This window comes from Anthonomus grandis, chromosome 12, assembly GCF_022605725.1.
Source record: "Anthonomus grandis grandis chromosome 12, icAntGran1.3, whole genome shotgun sequence".
Taxonomy (NCBI): domain Eukaryota; kingdom Metazoa; phylum Arthropoda; class Insecta; order Coleoptera; family Curculionidae; genus Anthonomus; species Anthonomus grandis.
The window spans coordinates 23,335,756-23,352,516 of NC_065557.1; the positions used below are offsets into that span (position 1 = coordinate 23,335,756).

Consider the following 16,761-nt stretch of genomic DNA (forward strand, 5'->3'; position numbering starts at 1 on the left):
TCAAAAACAAAAAGAATGTCAGTCCGACTACCTGTTTCTGCAATAATATAATTATGGCATAATATATAATAATTATTACTAAATTTATTAAAAATTAAACATTCGTTACTTTTAACATTACAGGGTTCTTAAACATATAAACTAATGAGCCTCGATCTGCTTCATATGGAGGTTTCATGGATTCATCAAGAGTAAAGCGAAACTTGCTTAGTAGGGTTGCAATGACAACTTTAACTTGCAGGTAGCCAAATCTCATTCCTAAAATTAAATTATATATTAAAAATAATATGTATATTATTTTGATTGCAGTGATATATGTAGGTACAATATCTGTACATATGATGACCATATTTGTTAATCTGGACAATAAATAGACTTACATATTAATATTTAAGCCAGTGTATCCAAGTTATTATTGAACGCAATGAACGTGTTTTGAATATATTTTGGACATTCAATGGGTCTTGTGGGCCACCCGAGATGTGTGTTTAGGAATTCGCGCTTTACCGGAGATTCATATTTTCACCATATGTTTTTTATTTAAAGTTAAAACCGTTAGAAAACATTTATAGATAATTTTTGTTACCTATATATATATAAGTAACAAGGTAGTTGTAGACAGGGTGGCCCATCGACAGTCCAGCAAGGTTTGGAGTCTTTGGTCAAGTGATTTTCTCTTCTTTCTTTCTTTTCTCAAGTCAAGCTTATTTAAAGGTCTTTTTATTTTAGTTGGAACTACCAAGTTTCAAATTGCTAACTTGAGTTTTCGCAGTATGATAGCTTGTCAAAGATTTTAAAACAATACCATTGTTTAATGCTTTTAGCTCTAGTTTTTAGAAGTTCTTGATTTACACAACAGAAACACTCGCACCCGTCAATTTTTGATTTTATAAAAACGATTTTTTGTTTAAATTTTTAACCCCACAACTTCAACTCCTTAACGAGGGCGACATTCACCCTTATTTTTTAAATGGGAAGGGATTTGTTGCGCTACATCTTTTGAAAGGGCATTCAATTTTCTTCAATATTTCATTTCCATTATGACATCAGTACGGCAGTTTCTGGATGAAACGTTTCCTGGTAGATGGATTGGAAGAAGGGGTGCTGTCGAATGGCCCGTGAGATCATCGATTTACTTCCCCTTGATTTTTTTTTGTAGGGACATCTGAAATCGAAAATTTATGCCATCCAACCTGAATCGGTAGAAGATGTAATATGTAATATGGAACCGCATCATTCATGAATGCCAACAAATGACACTCGATATTCTTCACAATGTCCGTATACATTCACAATACAGTTATTGTACTATTGCATGGAGGTAAACAGTGGATATTTTCAACATTTAATAAGATAATGCGTAAGTTCTAATCAAAATTAAAAAATTGGATTTCTCTGGAACTCAATGCTCACATTTAAATAATAAAGCGCTATTATAAAGAAAATTGAATGCCCTTTCAAAAAATGGATGACAACACACTCCGTCCCATTTAAAAAAAAATAAGGGCGAATGCCAAATCATAATGTAGATTGTAGAGAGACTGGCAGAATATTCTAATCCCCTTATAGTAGACTTGATGCTCAAGAAAGCTGACCATAATAATTAAAAACAGAAAGAACTGAACAGAAAGCCTTGGTTCGGCGAATATACAGGTTTGACCAACGCAGGACTTAGATGGGGAAGTCAATGTATTAACTTGCATAACAAATCTAAGTTAAAAAGATAACGATAGCGTTGTCTGTACTTTCCCGCTACTAACGTTCGGCCCTAACGGAACGCTGAGTGGCGAGAGAGAACTGACGGGAAAATATGATCAAGCCGTCCCATCGATCCTGAGTTGACGCGCTTCCAGTGTTTCGATATCCAAGACAAAAATCAGAAATTTGTTAGAGAAATTGGAATATTGGCGCGATTTTTCAATCAAAATAATTAGTAGGAAATAAATACAGTGTAAATCAAGGTTTCTAATAGGCTTAAGTGAATGTGTTTAGTGTGTACGTGTGTAATAAATCACTTGACTATTTTAGTACATAAAATTGTACGGTCGCCGCTTGCTTTGCTAATTAATATTATTCTCGTATAAAAATAAGCTCAATATACACGTTCTCAAAATCTAGGGATATTTAAGACTTTAACTATTAAGTATTTCTTTCTTACCTTAAACTATGTTGAGCACTGCAACACGGTTCTAGTAATATTTACTAATGGAAGTATACGACTTTAATTCATCTGCAAATATTTTACTCACAAAAAAATGTTTTTTTTAAAGACTCTAAAATACACCATATTAAAAAAATGCATAATATTATTAGAGTTTTGCCAAGTTTAGTATTGCACAAAAATGTTTTTAAGTTGTTCAAATATAGCTAGACGCCATTTGGCAGATAATGAGATGTTAAGGGCTGTGATGATACTTGAGGCTGCAATGCGTCAAATTGATGTAGCCAATGCTATAGGCACCACTAAAGGCATTTGGATCGATACGTTAGAAGCTCGAAAAAACGACACAGCAACAGCACCACAATCAATAACTCATTTCTGCTGCTCAATCATAATGTGACTTTCAAGACATATCATCTACAGAAAGTTGAGAGAAGGTAATCTAGTATACCGAACGCCTTGGAGATGCAAACCTTTAAATCAAGGGAATCGCGGCAGTCGACTAGTTTAGGCTCTGGAACATGTCACTTGGGAGCAAAATCAATTGCAAAATGTTTTATTTACTGATAAATATCACTTTGTCTTGTATCCAGATTCTCGAAGAGTACACGTATGGAGGGCACCTGGCACAAGAAATCGAATCCGTCATACACAGGAGGTTCATAGTTAGAGAGGAGATACAATTATGGTATGCGTAGGAATTTCTCTTGGGAGTCGCACTGAGCTTGTTCTTCTTATCAGCCAACCACTACTAAAAATATTCTAGAGCCTATTGTTGTTCCATACGCCCAAAATATTGGTGTAAATAATAATTTTTGGAGGAGCAGAAGATTTGTGTTTTAGACTGGCAAGCTCAACCACCTGATCTCATTTCTATAGAGCATGCCTGGGATATGCTTCAGTGAAGAGTTCCTTAAGGCCAAAGTCAGTTTCAGCCTGAGACTAATCGAGATCAGCTATTTCAAGCTCTTCAACAGTGTTGGATCTCCACTTATAATGGTTACAAAAAATATTTTGAAAATTTAAAACCTTATAATTAATCTAATAAAATTCAATATTCTTAGATTTTGAGCATGTGTCTAAGTTTAACGAAAATTATTCTTATCTAAACATTATTTCTTACCCAAACATTGTCTTGGTCCGTCACCAAAAGGTAACCAAGCGAAATCTGGCCTAGACGCTACATTTTCCTTACTAAAGTTCTCTGGATTAAAAACTTCAGGACTAGGATAGTATTCTTCATCCATATGTATCCCTATTACTGGAATAGGTATGTTGGTACCTTTTTTAATGACAATATTGGTATTTGGAATTACATAATCTCTAGAGCATACTCTGGGTAAAATGGAAACAACCGGATATTTCCTTAAAGTTTCTAAAAAGTAGATTTGTTAATGAAAATAAGGTTTTTAAAATTTGAATATATAATAATTCCTTATTTTGTTAAATTTTTTAAAGATTTAATTAATTAATTTTTGTAATTTAAGAAGACTAAATGAGTTTTATTAAAATCTATAGTATTAATAATTGATAATTTAATGTTAAAATTACACGTGAATGTTAAAAGTTGTATTATTTTTCTGAATTTGCTTTTTTAAGGGTATTGGACCTCATGATTCAAACCGGTTGATGACTATCTACTAATATGCAATATAAAATGCTTAAATCTATTTGTTCGTTTTCAACCCGTAGTGCAGAATACATTTTAACCCTTCAAAATAAAATATTATTGGTCATTTAGTCTTAATTAGCTAGTTGTGATACATAATAATAAAATTAGGATATTTTGGTACCTCAAGGCAGCAAGAAATCCAGACAGATTGATGAAAAAAACTATATTTTCATAAAAAAACTTTTAAACATTTTTGGATTTCATTACTTCGTAAGATATGTGAATCATTGGCAGAAATCTATAATACCTGAGGAATAGAGTTTAAATAACGTGTGACAAGAACTCCTTTCACCTCTACGGATAAAAAGTGAAACATTAAAATACAAACATTTAGGTCATTAATTTGAATTTTCTTTTACGTTCTTGTACAATCTAAGCAGACTATCGTATATCTCAATAATTTTTCTTCAACATGATAGTTTTTTCAACGCCAAAATTTAAAGCGCCTGAAATTTTCTATAAACCAAATTTTTTAATGCTTATTATGAAAAATCACATTATTAGCGTTAAAAGGTATGATTTTTGATTCGACAAAATGGGATGCGACAAAAGCAAACTTCGCACGTGTTTTTTAATTTTTCGCCTTCGTTAAACAATATATATTACGAATTCAAAATGTTTTACAGATATATATCTTGAAATTGATGCAATTTTTCGCTAAGCTAAAAATCTAATATCATTGATCCTTACCTCGAACTACTTTATCCAAATATTCCATTTCAGTGATACCCTCATAAGTTAGCTTTTCGTTATGTTTTTTTAAACTCTCCAAAATTTCTTCACGTAGCTTCTCTTGTATATAGTGATTCTGGGGTTGCGCAAGCTCAAAGCATGCAAATGTCGATGTACTAGCAGAAGTTTCATGACCAGCCAGATAAATTAGAAAAGACTCTGATATAACTTCGTCTATTGTCAAAGACAATTTGCCTATAAAGAATAAAAAAAAAGTTCTATTGAAAACATTTAACATTACAATGTAGAAATAAAACCTATAACAAACATATTATAAAGTCTTAATCTATATCGACAGATTACAATATTTCATTAAATTTTCTACAGATTTCTTAAAAATAATTTGTGCTAAGTTGTTATGATACGACCACTTAGCACAAATTATTTTTAAGAAATCTGTAGAAAATTTAATGAAATATTGTAATCTGTGGTATATTGTAGGGTGTTTATTTCTTATTACTAAAATTACGGATGAAAATTATATATAAAGGTCTTAAATTCAAAACTTGCATTTAAAATTATAAACTTACTGTCTGTTTTTGATGGGTCAGCATTCAGTGATCCCGTTTTATTAAGTTGTATCATCATTTGCATAAAGTCGTTTCTCTCAATATTATGTTTTGTTCTAAAGTTCATGGTATCCAAAACCACCTCTAAAATACGAGTACATTATATTTTAATAGTTAATAATTAGACTGCGAGATGGCGACTTACTAATAAAATATTCTCGAACATCTTTCGGCGTTGTTTGATATCTAAGTAAACGCAATAGGTTATGTGGTAATATTGTTTCAATGGCCATTTTTATTAGGCTTGGCTTTAAAGCTTTTTTTCCTAGTTCACTAAAAATAACAAATACATTTTTGTCACGAAGATAATAAACTTTTTTGTTTATTAGAGCTAAAAAATTTACATTTTAATTTAAAAATTAAGGTTGTATAATACTGGATTATATCGGTGACTACGATGATCACTTTTGCTACCGGCAAGCTATTACTCGAAAGCAAATTTGGTCTTTCAAATTTAGCCATTAGTTAGCGAATGTTTACATAATTAAAACTTTTCTCAGTATAACTCCCAACTTGAAATTTAAAAATTTTTTTTACACGTTCAGCTGTGCTACGAACCCTTATAATTCGTAAACATAAACGGTGGTTCCTCGCATCGCTCACATCTTCATGTAGAGCTTAATATTTTTATACATGTGCAACTTTAGAATAAAATTTGTTGTTTTACCTAAATTTATCGGATGGATCCGTTAAGGTGTCAACATTAAGTCCAAATGCAACATTGCCTATAACATCAGTGCTATATCTTAATAAAATATCCTTGAGATCAATCGGTTTTTTCGAATCAGCAACGTTTTTCAAAACATTCGTTAACTGACTGGCTTTTTCAAGCAGGGTTTCAAGCATTAGTTTTATTTTCCCTAAAAAATATACAATTTTAATAGTAACTTAAATAACTAAAAAAGAGTTGAAACTAAATCTAAAGTGCATTCATAAAAATATGTGATGATATATCACTGTTTAGGATAAACAAGTCCCAGAAATGTTAAAACGTTTTAATCGTACTGTTCTGATCTCCCACAAATCATTTTTCAACAATTTTCAATCAGTAACATTTTTTGCCACACTTCGCAACTTTTATTTATTATGAAAAAACTACACTACATTTTCAATTTACGTATCTTTTATACCATACATTACACTTACCTGAACTAAAAGCTGGTGTCATCTTAGTTCTCCTATTCTTCCATACATTTCCTTCAATATTAAAAAGATTCATAGAAAATACATCGGACTTATGGCTGTAAAAGCCGTGACTGTCAAAGTAATTATAATCTTTACTCAAAATTCTTTTAATAAGCTCAAGATTTACAGGCATTAATGTGGGATAACACATGTTATATAAGCCCATGTACGGGTAGCCTAATACTTTTACTTTTCTGTATAAATCCAAAAAGAAATTCTGAAGAGATGTTTCGCCAGTAACCATTGGTTTATAATTCCCAAATATTAAATGTATTGGTTCTAGTTGAGGTATACCCTTTCTTTTCCAGTACTGGTGGATATAGTTTAACAACATAAAAAGTAAAGTAAAGGCGAGCCCTATGAATAGGGTTACTGAAGTCCAATAAACCATTGCAATCTGAAAAAAAGTAGGAATGAATTATATTTTTGCCTTTTTTTAGTTGCTTTTCTATTGTCTTGTCTCTTATAGAAAATTCAAAAATACTTTACGTATAAGTATTATGAAATTATCTGAAATGACCGTTTTATGTTCTGAGAAAAAAATGAAATGCATAAAATCATTCAATATCAACAGTATAAATAAATAGAGAAAAATTTATCTATTTGTGAGGCAAATAATAAAAATGAATAAATTTTCATTGAAAAATTGGCATTATTTGGTATTACTTGTTCATTTGAATGAAAATATTCAGCTGAGCAAACTTTTCACGAGTTTTTTTAATCCATTCGAACTTAAAATGACGTCAGTCAACTATCATTCGTAATATTTTACCCAATATAATATATTAGTAAACTTCCCATAAAAGGTGTTAAATATATTCTTATATTCTGTGATATAATATCACTGCTTAAATATATATCAAATTTAGAGAGTACTTTGTCTCATGCCTATTTATAGAAGAAGAATATTAGAGTTATTTATAAATTCAGAATATCTTTCGATATTTCATTCAGTCCAAACTTCAATAAATAAATAATTAACAATAATATCTTTACCGTTTAATGCGCTAACGCGTTAATTATTAAAACGCTATTTAGTTTTGTATATACAATTTATCGGTAACGTGGTAAGATGTATGTATACGAAATATTGAGATAAGTTATATTGCGTGCTCGAGTGTTTTTTTTAAATCAAAACGAATGCTTAACAGATCGTTCAAGCTTACTCACTGTTTTAAAGAATAACTACTTTTAATTTAGAATCATACATTTGAAGAATAATCTAAATATATTAAAAACACAATGCTCGATTATTATTTCAAAATGTATGAAATAATAAACGTAGCAACAGTAAACCTTAAAATAATAAAAAGAATTCCTACTTTTGACTTTACAGAAAAGATTAAAATTTAAAAAATACAAACAGAACATCATAAATTCGTTAATAGAAGTAAAAAGTTAATACGATACAAAGTCGCCTGGTGAATATTAGAGATTGTTGCCCACAGGTGTGATAAGAATAAGGCCGTCGTCCCACCAAAGATACACGACAGCGACGCCACATCTCCGCGATGTCGCCAGCGTGTATCTTTCGTGTCGAACCCATGTTTTAAAATCATTTTGTCCCCACCAACGCTGCGCCGAAGACACATCCAAATGCGTGTCGCCTTCGTGTTGCCGGGAGACTGGACGTGTCAGTTGCGAAGCAACATTCAAGCTGTGTGTGTTGGCGTTTTTTTTCATTTATCGAAGTTTTGTTTTTTTGTTTATTATGGCACAACAAAATGCTGAACTGGATTTTAATGGATGTCTGTGCAGCTTCTTAGCAGCAACAAAAAAATTTTTTTTTTTTAATTTTTTTCAATAAAAGTATGCACCCACTATTTTCTTTTTTTTGCCTTTTTATTTTTTTTTTCTATTCCGCAAATACCAATACATTGCAACATTACATCCTCGTCTTCACTCGATGACATTTTGAACTAAACTGAACAACTTAACGTAGGAAACACGAAACGCGTATCTTTGGTGGAGCAACTGCATGTCGTCTGAATGTGTCCAGGCGAAATCGTATCGCCTTCGCGTCGCCGTCGCGTATCTTTGGTGGGACGACGGCCTAAGCCCTAAGGCCTAAGGCCGTCGTATCGCGGAGATGCACGTCGCTGTCGTGTAGCTTTGGTGGGACGACGGCCTAAGATCTCTCTAGTTTATTAAATCCATAAATCTGTAACTGATTATACTAGCGCCTCAGAAGCCACTATAACTGAAACCGCACGATGAAAAGTAATTAAAAATATAAAATTTTAATTTTCATTTAAATAAAAATTAAGAAATAACTTTACATATAAAAATGTCTTTAAATTCAAATTAAAACTCAAACTATATATTTTTACAACCGTTTGATTTTACATAATAATATATAAACATTACAGCTATGTAGTGTAAGAACCTAATGTTGATGAGTGAACTCATCGAAATGCATTACTATTGACAACAATATTGGAATTTTCATTTGAGGAAAAAACTCTTTCCGCCCTTGCTAATCCGTTAAACTGGAAATATACCCGCTATACTAGTATTTCATGACTAATTGTGTCAAATGCCTTTGTAAAATCTATAAGAGTCAACCAGGTATTCTTTTTAGTTTGTTGATTTTCTCTGGTAGCATTTAAAATATTCACTGGTGCTGTTTTAGTATTGTGTTTTTTTTTTAATCCTTACAAATCAAATACATTAAAGTGCATTCCGTCAGAATGGAAAATATTACCTTAATTTTTTTTTAATTTAATTAATTATGTATGTCTTATCGATAGGCCGGCCGTCTTCGATATTATTTTAATCTTCATCGTCAATCATTTTAAAACTCATTTCTTCAATATTATTTCTTTTTCTGGTATTGTGATAAAACTCAATGTGCTCTCGACTAGGTTGATTGTCCGATTCCGAGAAAAAATTGTGAATGTTAGAGGCGCTAATAATATTTTAAATATCTAGAATTGCAAAAACACTTTGTAAATAAACTATGATTTTAAAGCAATGATAAAATGTTTTAAAAATACTATAAAATATAAAAATTTTAATAAAAAACATACACAAATACTTTAAATACCTAAAATAAAATCGAAAATGATTCGACAAGTCTCTGTTATCTGGAAGATATATTTAAAATATCTAAAAAATATCAGAACGTTAATTAATATATTTCGTTATGATAACACTAAACATTTTTCCTTATGATTATTTTTACTATATGATTTAGTTATATTAGATTATTATTAGATATTATTTAGATATCGTTTATAGTAAAATTATAAAGACAAAACTGAACTTAAAAATTCATAGTATTGATCTGGACTAATATCTAAACCGTAGCTGAAAGTAGTTTTAATCTTCTCTTGAAGACGAACCGTTTGCAAAACCCGTAACAAGTGGTAAACAAAAAGTCTTTTGTTTTGTTGGAAGTCTACACCAAAAGTTTAATTACTTCAGTTTTACTCATGTCTATTTTGTGTGGAATATTTTTGTTATCAATGACCAGGTTAATTGGCACATCTATAGGACAGCATGACGTATCAAGCGAATCGCGAAATGTCGTTGGGCAAGAATTTTCTAATAAAAATTGGATACCATTCATTTCTTATATAATACGGTTTTTCTAGTGACAAAATATGGTTGTTCAGAAATTATTAATTTTAGACATTGGTAGGGAAATAAGGCTTTTCAAAAATGGTTCTAAGTTATTAAAATTGGAAGCAACAAGCCGTTTGGGTTTCAAACATCTGAGCACAAAACACGCTCTAGCATTATTGACAAAAAAAGTTACCTGACAGAAATGATTGAAAAAGTCCTATAGCTATCCAGTTAAATTTCTCATATCTCAGAGCAACTGAATCATTATCCAGATACTTTGAGCCTTTCCTTGCTAACTTGTCTGTTTCTTCATTTTCATCGTGGCATGGTACTAAGCCACAGGACATAATAAGTAATGTGGTCCTATGGTTGTAGATAAGATGCCATTTCATGAAACATGGGTTAATGCAATACACGCTTAAAATACATAATGTATTTTTGAACTCAATCTACGACATGCCATTAAACAAGATGGTACTTAATACTACTTCAAGAGACACTTATATATATAAGTGTTTTTATATAAAAATCAGTCACGCAGACATGGGAGGGTAACCTCGAATAAAAGCAGACCTAGTCTGTTAAAGAAGGATTAAGATCAAAATAAGCAATTGAGAGAAAATACATGTAATAGACTAACACCAAAAAAGGTTTGCATCGAGTCCAAAACCATCTAATGGTTTAATTATGCCACAGTTTTTCAGGTAGAAGTTGGTATTTAACACTGTGCCATGATGCATGTCTAATGTCAAAGACACATGTATAGTTATATATTCAGAAAACTAAACCGCGTTTAAGGCATTATCCCCATAAGGGCAAATCCAGGTTAATAAAAAACGATGTCCAATAATATGCAGGGATAACAGGCTATGAAGGCCGCGATAAAAATGAAGAAGTAGACAAACAAGGAAAGGCGTAAGGTATCTGGATCATGTTTTATCACACTTGCTCTAAGGTAAAAGAGTGCATATTATTAAAACAAGAAAAAGCAACGTTTTTCTCACAAAATCGCTTTATGCAAATAAATCACAATAAAAATAGCCCATTTCTCTCTTTCTCATTACTAACCGATTAACTAATAAATTTTGAAACAAAATCTACAAAGATTCACGTGACAAACAAAAGCTTCAAAGCGTGTCTTCCGCAGGTTTTAAAGCAAGCCATTCTGTGGCATTGCAGTCGGACCCTTTAAGTATCATAAAAGTCAAATTGCGTGCAAGTGACTGAAATTCAATACATGCCCTTTTAAGACTAAAGTCATGAGACTAAAACCTTGTTAACCTTAAAAATCACTGACAATAACCTTTGCAAGCTGTGTCAGGAGAGGAAAGAAATCTCTGAACATATATGGTGTAATGCTTTAGGCAGTCTTTGGTTCGAGAGTTTAGGAGACCACAAGCCATAACCAGGTGAATAGATGCAAGTGCCTTTAAAATCTTATCAAAAAGACGGCGTATAGAAACAGCTCTAACATAGTTAGGGTACAATAAATCTCTGTAGGTTACGGTAGCATAGGAGTTTCTTTGACAAAGATCAAAATTGTTCGAAATAACTTGTCTCACATCTAATCCAACAACAAATATAATCAACTGAGGTCATGAGGAAACCTATAGTATAGCGCGTAAATTATGTATACGAGATATATAACTAATAACAATTGGTCCTTGAGTTTTTTTTGTTGTTGTTATGATAATACTTAACACATATTTTTCACAACGTAATAAACTTTCTAGATATAGTAATGCATTTTCTTATCCGAATCGCATTGGAAAAAACTGAAAAAAAAGGAAAAACCTTGATAAGAATGTAATGTAAGCATACATTTAAACTAAAATTACGATTATCTTACAAGTATATATTTATTTTTTAAATTTTTACCTTATAAATTTTTAGTACCTACTTTTAAAATTCAGAGGACGATCCTATAAGGATTAAAATTGCTCGAAATAACTTGTCCTACTTCTTAATCCAACAACAAATATAATCAACTGAGGTCGCAAGAAAACCTATTACTTATACTTTTTAATATACAAATATAAATTATGATGGTGTAAAGTGCGAATATTATGTAGACAAGAAACAACTGATAATACTTGATCGTTAAGTTTTTTTTTGTAATGATAATGCTTTACCTTCTAGATATAGTAAACTGAAATCCCGATAAAATGTATTATTTATATTTTTTTAAATAAAAATATAACTTTGATGGTGTAAAGCGCGTATATTATGTATATAGGAAACATAATTGATAATAGTTGATCCTTGAGTTTTTTTTTTTGTTATAATAAGAATGGTTAGCCCAACGTACTAAATCCTCTAGATATAGTAAAGCATTTTCTCATCGTATTGCATTGAGGAAAAAAAACTTGATAAGAATGTAATATAAGGACACACTTGACACCACTTGAAACTCATTAAAACTATTCGAAACCATCTTTTGGAATCCTGGGAAATAACCTTATAAAAGTTTAACGATGAAAAAATAAAATTTTTTTAACATGATTATTTTACGGGTATATATGAGTGCTATATATTTGATGTTTTTATATCTTCCAGGAATTTTGAAGTTTTACGTATTTTATGAAAATCATTTAATGTTATATGTATTTGGACATATTTATGAACTAATTAATAATAATAATAATAATAATAATAATAATAATAATAATAATAATAATAGACAGTTTATATTTCCTCATAAGATATTACATATGCTCACTCATAGATATAAATAAGTTTACAATATAAATACAAAGAAAAAGAAATCCATCAGTGTATATTAATTCAGCATGTAACTGTAAAGAGGAAATAAAGGTCATGTTTCAACTACCCTCAGAAGAAGGAGCTGTTAGGACCTTGAATATTACACTTATAATTTTAAAAAAAATATCGCGAACCGCATTATAAACTGTACGAGTAGCATGCATACCCTACATCCATAACTAAACGAAAGGAAAAGAAATCTAAATTATCCTAGCTTACTTATTATTTACTAATAGGAGGCAGGAAAGGAGGAACGAGGGGTACAGGCATATTGACTATATTTCTGTTGTAGACTCTTATAGTAGAGAAAAATATAGATATAAACATTTTTATTTCCAAACGCGCGCCAGATCCAAACACGGAATCCCGACACAAAAGAGAGCAGAACCAGGCTGATTGATTTACCAGAGATGTCAGTATTAAAAAGAAATAACATAAATTATTTCAATGCATTAAATATTATTTTGTTTAGATGAAAGAACCATTTTTATTGATTTTTTAAAAGCCGATGTAGATTTAGAAAAATCCCAAATTTTGTATTTATTAATTTTGGACACAATATTGTAAGAAAATGCCTTTTTAAAGATTTCTTTCTTACGTAAAGGTATAGACAAAAGGTCATGTCTGCGAATATTTATATTGTGAACGTCAGTACGATATCTGAGTTTATTATAGAGATATGGTGGTGCTTTAAATTTTATTATTTTATAAAAAAAAACATATGGAGTGCAACTCTCGGCGATTTAACATATTAAGGCATTTAAGATCGACTAATTTATGTGATACCCTTTTCCTACGTCTAATTCCACAAATAAACCTTATGCACGAGTTCTGTAATTTTTGAATTCTTGCAGAGTTAGCGCAGTCTAAAAATGGTCCATATACTGTATCTGCATAATTAAAATGGGATAGAATTAATGAGTCGCATAAATTTTTTTTTGTTTCTTTTGACAAATAAGATCTATGCTTGTAAAGTTTTTTTAGCATTGAAAATCCTTTCTTAAGACAAGTTGTAATGTGATCTGTGAACTTTAGCTTGACGTCTATGATTAGGCCTAGAGTTTTAGTTGAGACATGAAAAGGGATAAGTTCTCCATTAAGAATTAGCTGGACATGATCCAAAATTTTCAATTTTATTATATATATTTGTAGTCATTTGAAATTAATGCATTTTGACTTTACATGTCCTATATCTCCCAGGAATGGAAATTACTTTTTCGCGTTTTTTAGGCTTTTGCAGTAAATTTTTGTTTTTACAAGAATTGGAGATATTATTTCCCACAATACCTTTTGGGCATCTTTTAAAGTCGTTTAAAAATGGCTTTCAGGAAATTGTTTAAAATGGTTAAAAGTTGGGGTCATTGACCTTGGGAAAGAGCTGCCGGAAAATTTATTTATCTATGTACACGTGTTCACCAAGTTCAGGATAAAACTGAAACTAAATCATAAATCTTTTGGGCGACATGGTATGTAAGATTTCCATAACTATCACTTATATGAGGTAAGGAAAATCCACATGAAATCTTTTAAGCTCATTTTAAGCATTAGTTTTCAGTAAATGTATGACTTTAGGCAATTTATGTTCATTTATTCAGTCTAAATATCCTCCAACAACGACTAACAGACAAATCTTACCCTAGTTTTCTACAGAAGAGTTACCTAATCTTTTTGAAGAAATTCCTCTACAGCTGAGACACTTATGTGAAACCAGTTTTAAATGAAATTTTTACGAGTATATATGAAACCAGTTTTAAAACAATAAATAAATCTTTAGTTTCTAAAAAAAATCACCCGAAGCCGAAGCGTTTAGGAGCATATGTTTATAAAGCAAACTATCATTACTTTTTCACACCCTCTAAAGTTTGTCGCACTTATTTACTAACACCATGTATTCAGCTAAACTAAAAGGATGTTTACTTAACTGGTATTAATTGATACCTTAAACCTGGTATTAATTGACTGTACAACTATTTCAACTTCTTTCAAAGAGTCCTGGTTTCTCAGTTATTATAACTTTATCTTGTAAATCTTTTAAAAGACTTGTTAATATATCTGATTTTTGACAGGCCATTCATAAGATCTCAATTTATGACAGAAATTATGACATATTAAACAGGCCACACTTTTATAGAATATGTAATATTCTATGAAAGGTTTTTGCTAAAAAGGGATTAAATGGAACTTCAATAAAAGTTTTTTGTGAAATAATCTACTACATCTTTCCTAAATGTGGTAATTTCTCAGATTTATTTTGATGTGGTATATAAATTAATTTATGCGGTATGTAATTCATTTGTCTATAAAGTTGCCATTATAACAACCATTGACAATTTTTTTTAAATGATAACCAATATAAAAAGAGAAATACTGTAAAGAAACATTAAAAACACTAGCTAAAGATGACGAAATCTAAATTACGCATGAATCATCCATAAAACCAACAAAACTTATTTATAATTAACTCCTTGAAGAAGCCTCAAAAAAATCTTTATTAATATATCATTCTGCAATTTTTTTATAAATTTTTTATTTGCTTTCTTATTATTATTATTATTCATCTTAATTTATATTACATATACTCTATTTAACTTACTATTGTTTGTTTTGCCTTAAAATAATTTGACTTGATTTTTGAACTATGAGCTTTTCAAGAATGTAATTTTTTTTCAAAAAATTGCTATTTCAAGTCGTATATATGAGTCCGGCCTATAATAATTAGGCATTAGATTTAAGATTTTGGGGAAATATATCTTTTTTTAGGGTGGAGAATTATGTTGTGTTAAGGGGCAAATGCAATTTTAATTTATTTTATATTATTCATATGAATAATATAAAATTAAAATTAAAAGAATGAAAATATGTGACATATGTCACGGATATTTTTATTCTTTTTTATTATTATTATTATTAATTATGTTTTTGATTTCAATAAATGATCTACTAAGGAATAAGATAAAGATGCCGAAGGATTAAATACTGTGAGACACCTAAAAGGATCTATATTATTTTAATGATAAAAATTTTACGAAATTGTCATAACCCATATTGAAATTGGCAACCCTTTTCTAATTCATCATATCTTTTAATCCAATCCTCATATCTTTTATAGTTTTCGAGATAGAAATAAGGGTATACATTATATAGGATAGATTTAGCCATTACCTTTTAAGAAAAAAACAAAAAAATCTTAACAAGTCGATTAAATCCCTTTTCTTCAATATTAAATTTAGTTTTTTCTTACTTACCTATACTCCGCTTCAATATTCTTTTAAAAGTTATTAAAATATAGATGTCATTTCACATCGCTTTAACTTTATATTTCAAAACATGTCGATAACTACAATTTTATTTAGATCTAGGAATTGGCTGTTATAAGTGTATTTTTTTAAATAATATACATTTAATGTACAAAAAATTAAAAAAAAAATGTCAAAGGTAAACATAATTTATGTTGGCAAATAATTGTTATAATTATTTAAACAAATGAGCCTAAAATGTGTATACAATTTATCTATAATATTAAAAACGTGGTCAAATAATTTTTCTGGCTCCTAAACATTATGCTTTTTTTCGCAAACATGTAAAACAATTTTTCCTATTATCCCAAATAGCTGTACTTTTTTGCTTACCCTTTATAATAATTCACGTTCATTCAACTTCTATGCGTTAACGTCAAGAATAAACTATTATGATTATTAAATTCTCCAGTTGTTTTATATATAGGAAAATTTTAATCTCAATGAATGATATAATATAAGTCAATTAAATATCAACATGATTTTGAGCTTTTGTTATAGGAGGGGATCTTAAATTGTTTTATAATTAATACATACATATCAAATTGCATATTGCTGAAATTTAATTGCCATTTAGTGCGTTCTCATGTTATTGATGCTTTTTTTTTTAAATATTTAAATATGAGGTTTCGTTAGTCAAATTTAATTTTTTCATGGTCCAAAGCTTTTTTTTGTTAATATTAAAGCATTTATACGGTTTTATACAGTGGGAGTACAAAAAAAGCTGTTTATTTTTAAGCTCAAAACGATGGTATTATGAATGTTATTTTTTAATAAAATTATACATATAGAATAGGAATTGCAATTTAAAAATTG

At 29.9% G+C, this 16,761-nt stretch overlaps 1 protein-coding gene across 1 annotated transcript; it reads right to left on the reverse strand.

Annotated features, from left to right (window-relative positions):
* Positions 1-64: 64 nt before the first annotated feature.
* Positions 65-16,434, reverse strand: LOC126742795 (probable cytochrome P450 6a17). Its single transcript, XM_050449591.1, has 8 exons — positions 16,279-16,434; positions 6,281-6,716; positions 5,802-5,994; positions 5,280-5,407; positions 5,096-5,218; positions 4,524-4,760; positions 3,285-3,536; positions 65-258 (listed from the first exon to the last, which is right to left on the reverse strand). Exons 2-8 carry the CDS (start codon positions 6,708-6,710, stop codon positions 95-97), a joined length of 1,527 nt encoding a protein of 508 aa, XP_050305548.1. The 5' UTR covers positions 6,711-6,716; positions 16,279-16,434; the 3' UTR covers positions 65-94.
* Between the last annotated feature and the right edge of the window lie 327 nt (positions 16,435-16,761).

Excerpts from the sequence above, each read along its gene's own strand:
- LOC126742795 (XM_050449591.1), bottom strand. The coding sequence starts at position 6,710 with ATGGTTTATTGGACTTCAGTAACCCTATTCATAGGGCTCGCCTTTACT. Across the intron at positions 5,219-5,279 it reads TGTTCGAGAATATTTTATTA|AGGTGGTTTTGGATACCATG; the intron begins GTAAGTCGCCAT and ends CTCGTATTTTAG. Across the intron at positions 4,761-5,095 it reads TGACCCATCAAAAACAGACA|GCAAATTGTCTTTGACAATA; the intron begins GTAAGTTTATAA and ends TATTCTTTATAG.